Source organism: Haemorhous mexicanus, chromosome 33, assembly GCF_027477595.1.
Source record: "Haemorhous mexicanus isolate bHaeMex1 chromosome 33, bHaeMex1.pri, whole genome shotgun sequence".
Classification (NCBI taxonomy): Eukaryota; Metazoa; Chordata; class Aves; order Passeriformes; family Fringillidae; genus Haemorhous; species Haemorhous mexicanus.
The window spans coordinates 100,280-113,427 of record NC_082373.1 but is presented as its reverse complement, the minus strand read 5'-3'; the positions used below and the strand labels follow the sequence as shown (position 1 = coordinate 113,427).

Sequence of the window (13,148 nt, the reverse complement as noted above, 5' to 3'; positions counted from 1 at the left end):
CTCTCTGAGGTTCCTCAGCTTCCCAGGAGAAAGTCCTGGGTGATGGGATTTTTCCAGAGGGTGTGAATGGCACAGGCAGGGACAGCTCCCACCTGCCCAGGTGGTGCCAGCTCTGCCCAGCCTGCCATGGGCACTCCCAGGGCTGGGGCACCCCTGGGAGCTCCGTGCCAGGGCCTCCCCCAAGGGAGGAGTTCCTGCCCAGACTCCTCTGGAGCAGCCCCACAGCCCAGCCCTGGAGCCCTGGAGCTGCTCTGCAGGTGGGGCCTCACCTGAGCGGGGCAGGACCCCCTCACCTGCCCGTGCTGGGGATGAGCCTGGGCTGGCACTGGCAGATCCCATCCCTTGGGACCGGCCCCTCCCCAGTCAGCTCTGTCACCTCTGTGTGACTCTGGGGATTGTCCCCTCAGCTCTGTGTCACCTGTGTGTGGCCTTTGGGACTGTCCTGTGTCACCTGTATGTGACCCTTGGGACTGTCCCCTCCCTGCTCAGCTCCGTGTCACTGTCACCTCTGTGTGACCCTTGGGATTGTCCCCTCCTGTCCCCTCCTGTCCCCCCATCCCCTCCTGTCCCCGCCTGTCCCCTCCTGCTCCCTCCTGTCCGTGACTGTCCCCTCCTATCCCTGACTGTCCCCGCCCATCCCCTCCTGTCCCCTCGTGTCCCTGACTGTCCCCTCCTGTCCCTGACTGTCCCCGCCCATCCCCTCGTGTCCCTGACTGTCCCCTCCTGTCCCCGCAGACCTGGCTGTGCCTCGTGGCCCTGGGCGCCTCCTTCCTGGCCTGCGGCAGCACGGTAAGCGTCACCCGGACCCTGCACCTGGAGCAGTCGCCCTCCCACCCCCCCAAGTAGCCAAAGGGGGGGGTCTGGACCCCCAGAGCCACCCTGGGGACACGGACGGCGCCGCTTGGGGACACTCGGGGCATCGGGGACACGGCCAGGAGGACACGGAGCACCCGGAGCCCTCGGGGCAGGCCTGGCCTGGCAGACCCCCAGAAACCCCTGGGTGGGGACACACCTAGGGGGGGACACACCTGGGGGTGACACAGGAGCAGCCTGACCCCCCTGGATGGTACACAGGAGCAGCCTGAGTCACACCTGGGTGGGAGTCACACCTTGGGGGGCCACAGGAGCAGCCTGACCCCCCCACCCCCCGTTCTCCCTGAAATCCCAAATTCTCATCCCAGAGCCCTTGCCCCCTGTAGCACACCCTGAACTCCAGGAACGCTGCTCTGGCACCGACCTGGACTAAATAAGCTCAAAAATCCCTAAATCCTCTCCTGGGTGGCATTTGGGGACGCTGCTGTCACTGGGCATGGGGTGACACCACGGCCGGGCTGCCCCAGGCTGAGCAGATTTGGTACTTTTCACTGGAAAACTCTTCCCACTCCATGAGGATGGGAAAGCTGAGCATTAATTAATTTATTAATTAATTCTGGTATCACTACTGGCCTTTAAAACTCTTCCCACTCCATGAGGATGGGAAAGCTGAGCATTAATTAATTTATTAATTAATTCTGGTATCACTACTACCTTTTAAAACACTTCCCACTGCCATGAGGATGGGAAAGCTGAGCATTAATTAATTTACTAATTAATTCTGGTATCACTACTGGCTTTTAAAACTCTTCCCACTGCCATGAGGATGGGAAAGCTGAGCATTAATTAATTTATTAATTAATTCTGGTATCACTACTGGCTTTTAAAACTCTTCCCACTGCCATGAGGATGGGAAAGCTGAGCATTAATTATTTAATTAATTAATTCTGGTATCACTACTGGCTTTTCGTGGCCCCATGTGGGATTTTGGGGTCAGCAAATGGTTATTTATGATTTTATGACTTGATTCTCTGTGATCCATGGAAATACTCTTGGAGCTCTCAAAAATAACTCAAAATCAGGCTCTGGAGGCTCCAAGGGCTTTTTCCAGGGGTTTCTTTGCTGCTCCCTCTTGTCCTGGTTTAATTCCTTCCTCTCATCCCCTTTTTAATTTTGGGAAGAATTTTGGGGTTGGGAAGAATTTCATTTTGGGTTTGGGAAGAAGCTTGGCCAGGAGTGGGACCTGAGTGCAGGAGTGGGGTGGGATGGGGGGAGCAGGGCATCCCCTGGGTCTCCCAGGGGTGTTTGGGGCCCATCCTGCCTCTTGGGGTGGATTTGGATCTCTGAATCGTGGAAATTGGGCGTGGGAAGCTCAGATTTGGGTCATTTGGGGGAAATTCCTTTTTCTGTCCAGCTGGAGCTGCAGCAGAGGCAGAGCTCGGGGGGGTTTGATCCCAAAGTGCTTCATGGACCTGCAGGAGGGGGCTCCAAACCTCTCCTGGGGCCAAGCCAGAGGGTGCCAGCCCAGCCCTGGTTCATTTGGGATTCCTGGGTCCATCCTTGCTTTATTTGGGATTCCTGGGTCCATCCCTGCTCTATTTGGGATTCCTGGGTCCATCCCTCATTGCCTACTGGCATTTCCTTGCTCTCCCAGTTCCAGGCAGGAAATTCTCTCTGAAATAAAAATCCCTGCAGTGTCCAGCTCTGGGGAATGTTTGGGATCTGCTTTGGGATCTGTCCAGGGGAATTTCTTATTTTCCAAGAGCAACCCCAGTTCCTGTCCCGGCCCTGGAGCAGGTCAGGGCAGCCCCTCCTGCTCTGAGCTCCTGTGGGGTTTTCTCTGAAATAAAATCCCTGTGGTGTCCAGCTCTGGGGAATGTTTGGGATCTGCTTTGGGATCTGCTTTGGGATCTGGTGGGGTTCTGGGTCGTTCCTGGTGCCCAGGGACGAAGGTGCCAACACTCAGAGCCCAGCAGGAAAATTCCCCGTTAATCTGGGGCAGGATCAGCTCCCTCCTCCCACCCTTCCCACACCTGCAGCACCCCCTGCCAGGAGGATTCTCATTTTTCCCGTTGATATCCCAGAATTCCAGCAGGATTTAACCCTTTGGTGTGACATTCGTGGGTTTTACACCCATTCCCACTCCACAGCAGCCACGAGCTCTGGATCTGTGGCCTGGGGGGATCAGGGGCTGGACCAGAGGTGGATTTGGGCTTTGGAATTCTGCTGTACCCCACCCCGGGTGGGAATTCTGGCTTGGGAGGGCTCAGCTGAACACTGACTGTGAGTGGAGCCTCCCAGCTGCGCTAATTTGGGATTTTCCCCTTTGGTCCTGGTTGTACAAACCCCATTAAAACATGGAGACTTTTCCAACTCGGCTTCCTGGGTCATTTCTTGGGGCTGGTGCTGGCTGGGACAGAGCCCCCCACACTCTGGGGCTGTTCCCTTTTCCCCAACCTGGGAATGAAACTGGAGATCATTTTAGTCCTGACTTAAAATAAAAGTCAGGACTACTTACTTACTTACTTGAGGCCTTTCAGGAGCACTTATGGAAAGATGCCCACAAACCTCCAGCCCCACAGGGGTGAGGACATTTTTAGAGGTTTTAGGAAATTACATAATTAATAAAAACGGCAATTAGGACAGGTGGTGATGCAATTCTCTCTCCCCTTGGCACTGCCCGTGAAATCTCCACGAGTTGTTCCTGGGGCTTGGAGCTCTGGAATTTTTGCCTTTCTGCCCAGGGAAAGGCCATGGAAAAACCCTGGAAAAATGAGTTATTAATGCAACACCACAGAGCCACAAATACACCTGCAGAGAACACAGGGAACACAGAAAAGAGGGGAAAAAGGGAAAACTCAGAATGGCCTCAGGGGACTGGGGCACGTCCCTGTCCCCTGGAATTGGCTCGGGGTCCCTCACCCCCTTCCCATGGGAATTCCTTATGTGGGATCGGGGCTCGGCAGGTTCATCCCGCCCTGCCCAGGCCAGACCCACCAAAAACCCCAAATTCCCGGGTTTTTTTCCTGCCTTTGCCCCTTTTTTCTGATTTTGCCCCTGCCGAGCCTCGCCTCCGGCTCAGCCCCGTTCAGCACCATCCCGAGCGTTTCCTTGCGCAGTCACTGCTAATTAAGGCTCAGCCACGCCCCGAAGTTCATTAAGCTGGCGCAGTTAATTGGGAATGCAGAGGGAGGGGCTGGACCGAGATCTGCCCCAATTAACAGCGAGATCCGCTCCCAATTAGCGCCGTCCCTGCTGCTCACTGCTAATTAATGGGCGCGGCTGACCCTGGGGCCGCCTGGGCTTGGTTAAACTGGGCTTGGTTAAACGGGGGCTTCCTTAAACCGGGATCAGCTCCGGTTTCATTTAAAGCCTGCCCTGCTCAGGCTCATTGAATTGGGCTCAACATCAGCTTCATTAAACCAGGCTTAATTCAGGCTTTGTTAAACCGTCCTCAATTGGAGCTTCATTAAACCCATCTCACCTTGGGCTTTGTTAAACCAGGCTCAGTTCGAGCTTCATTAAATTGCGGCTTTGTTAAACCAGGCTCAGTTCGGGCTTCATTAAATTGCGGCTTTGTTAAACCAGGCTCAGTTCGAGCTTCATTAAATTGCGGCTTTGCTAAACCAGGCTCAGTTCGGGCTTCATTAAATTGCGGCTTTGTTAAACCGGCCTCCTTTCCATCTTCCTTACCTGCGCTTCACTTGGGCTTGGTTAAACCGGGCTGAGCTCAGGCTTCCTTAAACCACCTCGGGCTTCTTTCGGCTCTCTTCGACTCAGGCCTCCTTAAGCCAGGCTCAATTAAATCCCCGGCACTAATTGTTGCCTTCCCCCCCCAGGGCCGCCTGGGCTTCGCCGCCCGCCCCGAGCTCTTCCTCCTCGGCCACGTCGATTCCGAGCCGTCCGTCCCCAGGTGACCCCGGAGCTCGCGGACCCCCAGGACCCCCGGTGTGGGGGGACGGACCCCCCGGACCCCCCCGTGCCCCAAGACCCCCCGGTGTGGGGGGACGGACCCCCGGGACCCCCCCGAGCCCCGAGCGTGCGGCAGGAGCGGAGCGGGGACAGCGGGACCGGGAGGAGGCGCCGGAGCCTGGGGACAGCCGGGCCAGCCTTGGGGACAGCCGGGCCAGCCTTGGGGACAGCTGGGCTAGCCTTGGGGACAGCCGGGCCAGCCTTGGGGACAGCTGGGCTAGCCTTGGGGACAGCCGGGCTAGCCTTGGGGACAGCTGGGCCAGCCTTGGGGACAGCTGGGCTAGCCTTGGGGACACTGGGCCAGCCTTGGGGACAGCCAGGCCAGCCTTGGGGACACCCGGGCCAGTCCTGGGGCCACCCAGACCAGTCCTGGGGACGCCCGGGCCAGTCCTGGGGACACCCGGGCCAGTCCTGGGGACACCCAGACCAGCCTTGGGGACACCCGGGCCAGTCCTGGGGACATCCAGACCAGCCTTGGGGACAGCCAGGCTGGCCTTGGGGACACCCGGGTCAGTCCTGAGGACACCCGAGCCAGTCCTGGGGACACCCAGACCAGCCTTGGGGACAGCCGGGCTGGCCTTGGGGACACTGAGCCAGTTCTGGGGGTTTTCCCTAATTGGGGAATTCTCCAGTTGGGATTTCCCAGATTTTCACTCAGGTCACTCCAGAAGGACTTTGCTCCTCGGGGTATTTTTTCCCTAATTCGGGAATATTCGTTAGGAATTCCCAAGAAAATGAAAGCCGGGTTTGATTCCCAAGAGAAGCCAGGTTTGCTGCCAGGTTTTGGGGACAGAGGCGTTCCCAGCAATTCCAGCAGTTCTGGGGTTTTCCAGAACCCCAAATCGCCCCTCAGAGGGCTCCGAGGGCAGCAGCTCCCACAAACCCAGCGGGATTCCCGCCGGGAATTTCCTTCTCCACGCTTTTCACATTGTTTTAGAAATAATAAAACTTTGGCTGCCCAGGAATTTCCCCTTTTCCCAGGAATTCCGTCGGCTCCCAGTTCTCCGTCCCCCCCCCCCCCCCCCCCACCGGGGGCAGCTCCAGGGACGGGCCGGGTCCGATTGGGGGTCCCTGGGATTGGTTTGGGGGGGACCCAAACTCGCCCCATTCGGGAGGGGGTCACGGCACTGGGGGCGTTTGGGGGGTCTGGGGTCGTGGTACTGGGGGGGCTGGGGTGGGGGGGTCTGCTGGATTTGGGGTGGTGGCACTGGGGGTTTTGGGGTCACACACTGGGGGTCTGGCGGCAGTGGGGGTTTTGGGGTCACACACTGGGGGTCTGGCGGCACTGGCGGTTTGGGGTCTGGGCCGGTGTCCCCCCGAGCACGGACGCGCTGGAACAGAGGATCCGCTCGGGGGCCCCGGGGAGGGACGGGGCCGAGCTGGGGCGATCCTGGCACTCCCGGGCAGGGGCTGCGCGCCCCGCCCCATCCCGCCTTTGCCACGCCCACTGGTGACGTCATATACAAACGGCCAATGGTGGGACAGAGATTGTGGGTGGGGCTGCGGCTCGAGGTGCCCGGATGTTGGGGGGGCGGGGCCTCGGTCACACCCCTGGTCCAGTCCAGCTCCAGTCCGCTCCCAGTCCGCCCCCAGTCTGGTCCTAGTCCAGTTCTGTCCAATCTCAGTCCAGCTCCAGTCCGCTCCCAGTCCACTCCCAGTCCGCCCCCAGTCTGGTCCCAGTCCAGTTCTGTCCAATCCCAGTCCAGTTCTGTCCAATCCCAGTCCAGCTCCAGTCCGCTCCCAGTCCACTCCCAGTCCGCCCCCAGTCTGGTCCCAGTCCAGTTCTGTCCAATCCCAGTCCGCCCCCGGTCCATTCCCAGTTTGTTCCCAGCCCAGCACTTCCAGTCCGCCCCCAGACCCCTCCTAGTCCAGTCCCAGTCCGCCCCCAATCTGGTCTCAGTCCAGTCCTGTCCAATCCGGGCCCACTCCCAGTTTGCTCCCAGTTCGCCCCCAGACCCCTCCCAGTCCAGGTCTGTCCAGTTCCAGTCTCTCCCAGTCCCTCCCAGTTTACCGCTGGCCGCTCCGCCGGGGAACGCCCGGACGCTGCTGCTCCCCGCGGCCAATTCCCAGTTCGTCCCAGTTCGTCCCAGTTATCCCCGGAACTGGGGCTGGTGCCCCCCGGGACCAGTTTGGTTCCGTAATGGAAAAGGAATTAAAACCAGCCCAGAACTGGGCGGGGATTCCTCTTTTTTCTACAGATTTTCCTTTAAAATAACCCCAAAACCCGAGGCAAAAAACATTTCCTATGTGGAAAACTTAGGGAAAACCGGAGGAATTTGGGTGAAGAAAGAGGAAATTGGGGTGAAAGACGAGGAGTTTTGTGGTGAAATAGGCGGGATTTATTTGGGGGAAAATAGGAATTTTGGGGAAACCAAAGGGATTTGTATGAAGCAGGGGGGATTTGAGGTGAATTAGGTGGGAATGGGATGAAAAAGAAGGAATTTGGGGTCAAAGCTGGAGGAGTTTGGGGTTCCCGCTCATAAATCCCGGGGGAAAAGGGATTCTTTTTCCAATTGAACAAAATTAATTATTTAATTTCAACATTAATTATTATGCGCGGAAAAGCGGCTGAAGAGAACCCCGCCCAGGCCACACCCATACACGGCATATGGGCGTGGTTTTATAGAGACCCGCCCATTTCTGCACAAGGGGCGTGGCTTTAGACGCCCTGCGCGAGGTAAACACAACCGCGCCCCGCCCCTTCCCCGTCTATCCAATCCGCGCTCTTCGTCCGTTTCAAGTCCCCCCTAGCCCCGCCCCGCCCAGCGCCCTTCCCACAGCGGCGGCGGCGGCCCCGCCCCGGGGGCGCCTGGAAACCGCCGCGGCCCCGCGCGCTCCGGTGGGCGCGCGCCCCCGCCCCCCCGCCCCTCCCCCCCCACCGGACGCGGCGGGAACGGCAGGTACCGGGGGGGGGGGAGGGGCGGGGCTGACCCCTGGCCGGGGTTGGGGATGGGGGGGTCGGGTCAGCCCCGTGTGCCTCCCGTGTTCCCCCGGTCGCTGTCACCCTCCTGTTGATGCCGCCCCCCGCTCCCGCCGCCGGTCCCGGAGGCGCTGCCGGGGGAACGGAGAGGAGCGGGGACGGGGACAGCGCGGCGGTGACGGCGGGAGCGGCCGGGGACGGCACCGGGCGGGTGCGGCGGCCGCGGCCCGGTTCAAGTAATCCAGGATAGGCTGTTCCAGCCCGGCCTGTTCCCGGTTACTTGTCCCGGGAGGCGGCCGGTGACGTCACGGAGAGGGGGACAACGCGGGGGGACCGGAGCAGCCGCCCCCGGTGTCTCTCGGGGGGTGTCGGTGCTCGGCTTCTTCACCCCAACTGCTGCCACCCCCCTCTGATCCCCCCAGCCACCTGTCCCCGCCTGTCCCCCTTTCCCGCACCTGCTCTCCTGTCCCCCCACCCGCCCCTGTCCCCCCACCCTGTTCCCGTCTGCACCTGTCCTCCTGTCCCCCCAGCTGTCCCCCTGTCCTCCTACTGTCCCCTTGTCCCCACCTGCCCCATGTCCCCAACTGCCCCCATCCCATTCACCTGTCCCTTTCCCCCCACCTGCCCCATGTCCCCCCACCTGCTCCCCATGTCCTACCTGCTCCCATCCCCACCTGCCCCATGTCCCCACCTGCCCCCTGTCCCCTCCCCTGTCCCCCCATCCCCACCTGTCCCCCTGTTCCACCCATCCCCATGTCCCCACCTGCCCGCTGTCCCCTTGCTTGTCCCCCTGTCCCTCTCCCCTCTCTGTCACACACCCCTGTCCCTTGGGACCCCCCAAAGCCACCCCGGGGGTGACAGGGTCGGGACGGGGGTGTCAGGGTCGGGATGGGGGTGTCAGAGGTGGGACGGGGGTGTCAGGGGTGGCATGGGGGTGTCAGGGACGGGACTGGGGTGTCAGGGACAGGATGGGGGTGTCAGAGGTGGGACGGGGGTGTCAGGGGAGGGATGGGGGTGTCAGGGGTGGGATGGGGGTGTCAGGGGAGGGACGGGGGTGTCAGAGCTGGGATGCCCCCACAGCCCCAGCTGTGCCCCCCCACTGCTGCCCCCCCCCTCATTGGGGTCGGGCTCTTTGGGGTCTGAGCCCCTTTTTGTGTGGATTTGCCATTAAAACCCTGCGGGGGGGGGGGGGGGCGATCCCTGGGGGAGCTCGGGGGTGGCAGGAGTGGATTGGGGGTGCACGGGGGGGGGTTGGGGAGCATTCCCTGGGAGAGGGGCAGGGTCAGAGATCTCGGGGTCCCCCTTCTCCTCCCCACAAAACACCTGGGCTGGATCTTCTGCACCTTTATTCAGCTTCACCCCCACACCTGGGGGAGGCTCTCGCTGCCCCAGCCTGGCTTGGGGTGCACGGAGGGGGTGGTCTGTGTGTCCCCCCAGGGGGGATGAACCCCCCCTGAGCCCCATCCCTCAGCCTGGGGGGGCAGAGGGCTCCTGGGGGGGCTCCTCCCCGCACTGGAAGCGCAGGAAATCCCAGACCTGGAGCCCGCCCCGCTCCCGCAGGTACCGGCCCAGGGGCACGCCCGGCTCCAGGAGTGTCCCCTGGGCCAGCAGCCTCGTCTCGGTGTCACCCCCCAGCTCGTCCTCGGGGGTCCCCAGGGTGGTGGGGGCCATTCCCACCACGTGCTGGGCCACCCTGCGCCCCAACTCCCGCAGCTCGGCCGTGGGGGGCCCCGGGCCCGGCCCCCCGCAGGCCACCAGCGCCCCGTAGGTGCCCATGGCCACCGCGGGCCCGGGGGGCACCCAGCCGTGGGCATAGGTGGCCACGAAGCCCCCGGGGGCACGGAGCCACCCGGCCCGGCGCAGCGCCAGCCGCTCGCCCAGGCGGCCTGGGGGGGACAGAGCGGGGGGGGGGGCACTGTCAGCACCCCCAAAAATGGGGGGGGGGGGTCATGGAGCACTCCCAGAGAGCAGGACCCCCCCCCCCCAAAAAGGGTCCTGGAGCAGCCAGCCCCCAGCCCAGGGACCCCCAGGGAACAGCCCGGGGGTCTGCCCTGCACAGAGTGGGGCTGGCACAGGGACTGGGGCACTGGGGAGGGCACTGGGGAAACTGGGAAACTGGGGAGGGGCTCTGGGGGCACTGGGACTGTCAGGCTCTGGAGACACTGGGAGCCTTGGGGAGCATTGGGGGCACTGGGGAGGGGCACCGGGAGCCCTGGGACTGGCAGGCTCTGGGGGCACTTAGCACTGGGAGCACTGGGGGCACTGGGGGGGGTTCTTTGGCATCACTGGGGTTGGGGTTCAGGAGACTTGGGACATAAAATGACAAGGAGGCAAACTGGGATGGGCACTAGGGGCACTGGGATGTACTGGGAGGGGCACTGGGGGCACTAGGCACAGTGGGATGTACTGGGAGGGGCACAGGAGGGTTTCTGGGGGCACTGGGATGTACTGGGAGGGGCATGGGGGCACTGGGATGTACTGGGAGGAGCACTGGGAGGGGTACAGGAGGGCACTGGGATGTACTGGGAGGGGCACTGGAGGGGCCCTGGGATGTACTGGGAGGGGCACTGGAGGGGCCCTGGGATGTACTGGGAGGGGCACGGGGGCACTCACCCATGGCCAGTGCCAGGTGGTCGCTCAGCAGGTCCCCCCCATCCCCTGCCCGCACCTGGGCCAGCTCCTCCTCTCGCAGCAGGTGCTGGGGGAAGGGGTCAGAGGGGCACCCCGACACCCCCAAACCCTGCCCCACACCCCTGGCACCCCCAAATCCTGCCCCACACCCCCAAACCCTGCCCCACACCCCTGGTACCCCCAAACTCTGCCCCAACACCCCCAGACCCTGCCCCACACCCCTGGTACCCCTAAACTCTGCCCCAACACCCCCAGATCCCCCCAAAATCTTCCTCTACACCCCTGGCACCCCCAAACCCTGCCCCAATACCCCCAAACCCTCCCCCAACACCCCCAGGCACCCCCAAAACCTTCCCCAACACCCCTGGCACCCCCAAACCCTGCCCCACATCCCTGGCACCCCATTCCCCCCAACAACCCAACACCATCTGTGCCACCCCAACTCCCCAGAGACCCCTGACCCCCCCAAACGCCCTGGCAGCCCAAAGCCCCCCCTGCCAGCCCACCTTGGTGCCCGAGGCCCCCTGGCAGTGCCCCAGGACCCCCCTGGCTGCCATCTCCACCAGCTGCTGGAAGTCCGGGGTGCGCGCCACGAAATCCGTCTCACAGTTCACCTGGGGGGACACGGTGACCCTGGGGACACAGACACCCCCCAGGGGGACACAGGGGACCCCCAGACCGCCCCATCACTTACCTCCACCATGACGGCGGCCGAGCCCTCACTCAGGACCCCCACGAGCCCCTCCCGGGCCCGGGGAGCCCCGGGGGCAGCGGCTCGGGCCCAGCCCCGGCGGCGTGACTCGGCCTCGAGCCAGGCCTCGGCCTGGGGGGGACATGGGGGGGACAGGGTCACTGCAGTGTCCCCAGCACTGAGAGGGTCACCCCAGTGTCCCCTGTCACTGACAGCGTCACCCCAGTACTGACAGGGTCACTGCAGTGTCCCCATCACTGACAGGGTCACCCCAGTGTCCCCTGTCACTGACAGCATCACCCCAATTTCCCCTGCACTGACAGGGTCACCACAGTGTCCCCAGCACTGACAGGGTCACCCCAGTACTGACAGGGTCACCCCAGTGTCCCCTGTCACTGACAGCGTCACCCCAGTACTGACAGGGTCACCCCAGTGTCCCCTGTCACTGACATGGTCACCACCTGTGTCCCCATCACAACCCCTCAGCCTGGGGGAGACACAGTGGGGACACAGACCAGACCCGACCCTGCAGCCCTCCCACCCCCCCAAGGGCTGGGCCTGCTCTGGTCCTGGTGCCCCAAAGCCCCCCTGCCCCAGGGACCCCCTGCCCCAGAGCCCCCCTGTCCCAGTGACCCCTTGTCCCAAAGCCCCCCTGCCCAGGGAACCCCTGCCCCAAGGACCCCTGCGACCCCCAGAGTCCCCCCCCACTCATCCCCATTCTCCTCCTGGGTTTTGTGTCGTCCCCCCCCCAGTGCCCCTCGGTCCCGCCCCCCCGTACCCCCCGGGTGCCCCCCCGTTGCCGCACCTGCCGCAGGTCGCCCCCCGCCCGCTCCAGCGCCTCCCGGCAGCGCATCACCGGCTGCCCGGTGCGCGCCCGCAGCTCCCGCAGCTCCCGCAGCGGCGGCGGGGCCGCGCTCAGCCAGCGGCTCGGGGGGGCCTGCGGGGCACGGGGGCGTCACGGCCGGGCCTCGGGGGGGGTCCCGGTGGGTGCAGGATGGGGATCCCGGGGTGGGGGATGGGTACGGGGAGGTCCCGGTATGGACGGGGGGGTAGCGGACGGGGTGGGGAAGCGCAGAGCGGTGGCGGCGGGCGCTCGGGGATAGCCGGGGGGTCACGGGGCTGGGATTCTCGGTGGTCACGGGGCTCGGGGGTCCCAGGGGTGTCGGAGCTGTGAGGTCACGAGGCTGGGGGGTCCCGGGGCTGAGGTTCCCGGTGGTCCCAGAGCTGGGGGGTCCCGGTGTTCCCAGTGCTAGGGGGTCCCTGGGCTGGGGAGGTGCCGGCGTTCCCGGTGGTCACGGGGCTGGGGGTCCCGGGGTTCCTGTGGGTCCCGGTGGTCCCAGGGCTGGGGGTCCCAGGATTCCCGGGGGTCCCGGAGCTGGGGGTCCCAGGGCTGAGGTTGTGGGGATCCCAGGGTTGCCGGTGGTCGCAGGGCTGGGGGGGGGGTGGTCCCAGGGCGGGGGTCCCGAGGTTCCCGGTGGTCCCAAGGCGGGTATCCCGGGGTTCCCGGTGGTCCTAGGGTTGGGGTGGTTCCCGGTGGTCCCAGGGCTGCGGGTCCCGGTGGTCCCAGGGCCGGGGGGGCTCCCAGGGCTGGGGGTCCCGGTGGTCCCATGGCTGGGGGGGTCCCAGGGCGGGGGTCTCGGCGTTCCCGGTGGTCCCAAGGAGGGGGTCCCGTGGGTCCCGGGTTTCCCAGGGCTGGGGGTCCCGGTGGTTCTGGTCTCACCCGAGCCGCCCCCCCGAGCACGCCCAGCGCCGCGCGCTGCATCCCGGCCTGCCCGCGGCGCGCCGCGTGACGTCACGCCACACCGGGCAGGGACGACCCCGCGCTACGGGCGCCGGGAAGGGTCAGAACGCGGAGGTGCGATTGGCTGCGCGCGCGTGTGTGACGTCACGCGGGCGCCACGGAGGGGCGAGATTGGCTGAGGGGAATGGGGGGGGGACGACTCGAAATGCCCGACCCGACCGCCCCCCCACCCCCGCATCCGAGAGACCCCAGACCCTCACAGAACCTCCTCCTCCCCAGCCTCAGAGACCCCCGGCCCTCAGAGACCCCCCCCACACTCATAGACCCTCACAGAGCCCCCGCACCCGAGAGACCCCCGACCCTCACAGACCCCAGATCCT

At 64.0% G+C, this 13,148-nt stretch overlaps 2 protein-coding genes across 5 annotated transcripts in view; one reads left to right on the top strand and one right to left on the bottom strand.

Moving 5' to 3' along the window:
• Positions 1-5,750, top strand: part of LOC132340809 (natural resistance-associated macrophage protein 2-like) — a 41,114-nt gene extending 35,364 nt beyond the window's left edge. For all 4 annotated transcript variants that reach the window (XM_059871926.1, XM_059871927.1, XM_059871930.1 and 1 more), the window contains exons 16-17: positions 736-789; positions 4,653-5,750. In XM_059871926.1, coding sequence (XP_059727909.1) covers positions 736-789; positions 4,653-4,730 — 132 coding nt within the window. In that variant the 3' untranslated portion in view covers positions 4,731-5,750. The remainder of the gene's footprint in view (positions 1-735; positions 790-4,652) is intronic.
• A 3,284-nt stretch (positions 5,751-9,034) lies between these two features.
• Positions 9,035-12,973, bottom strand: TSFM (Ts translation elongation factor, mitochondrial). Its single transcript, XM_059871879.1, has 6 exons — positions 12,748-12,973; positions 11,833-11,964; positions 11,031-11,159; positions 10,843-10,950; positions 10,319-10,403; positions 9,035-9,591 (listed from the first exon to the last, which is right to left on the bottom strand). The coding sequence occupies exons 1-6, from the start codon at positions 12,787-12,789 to the stop codon at positions 9,173-9,175; spliced, it is 915 nt and encodes a 304-aa protein (XP_059727862.1). The 5' UTR covers positions 12,790-12,973; the 3' UTR covers positions 9,035-9,172.
• Positions 12,974-13,148: the final 175 nt, after the last annotated feature.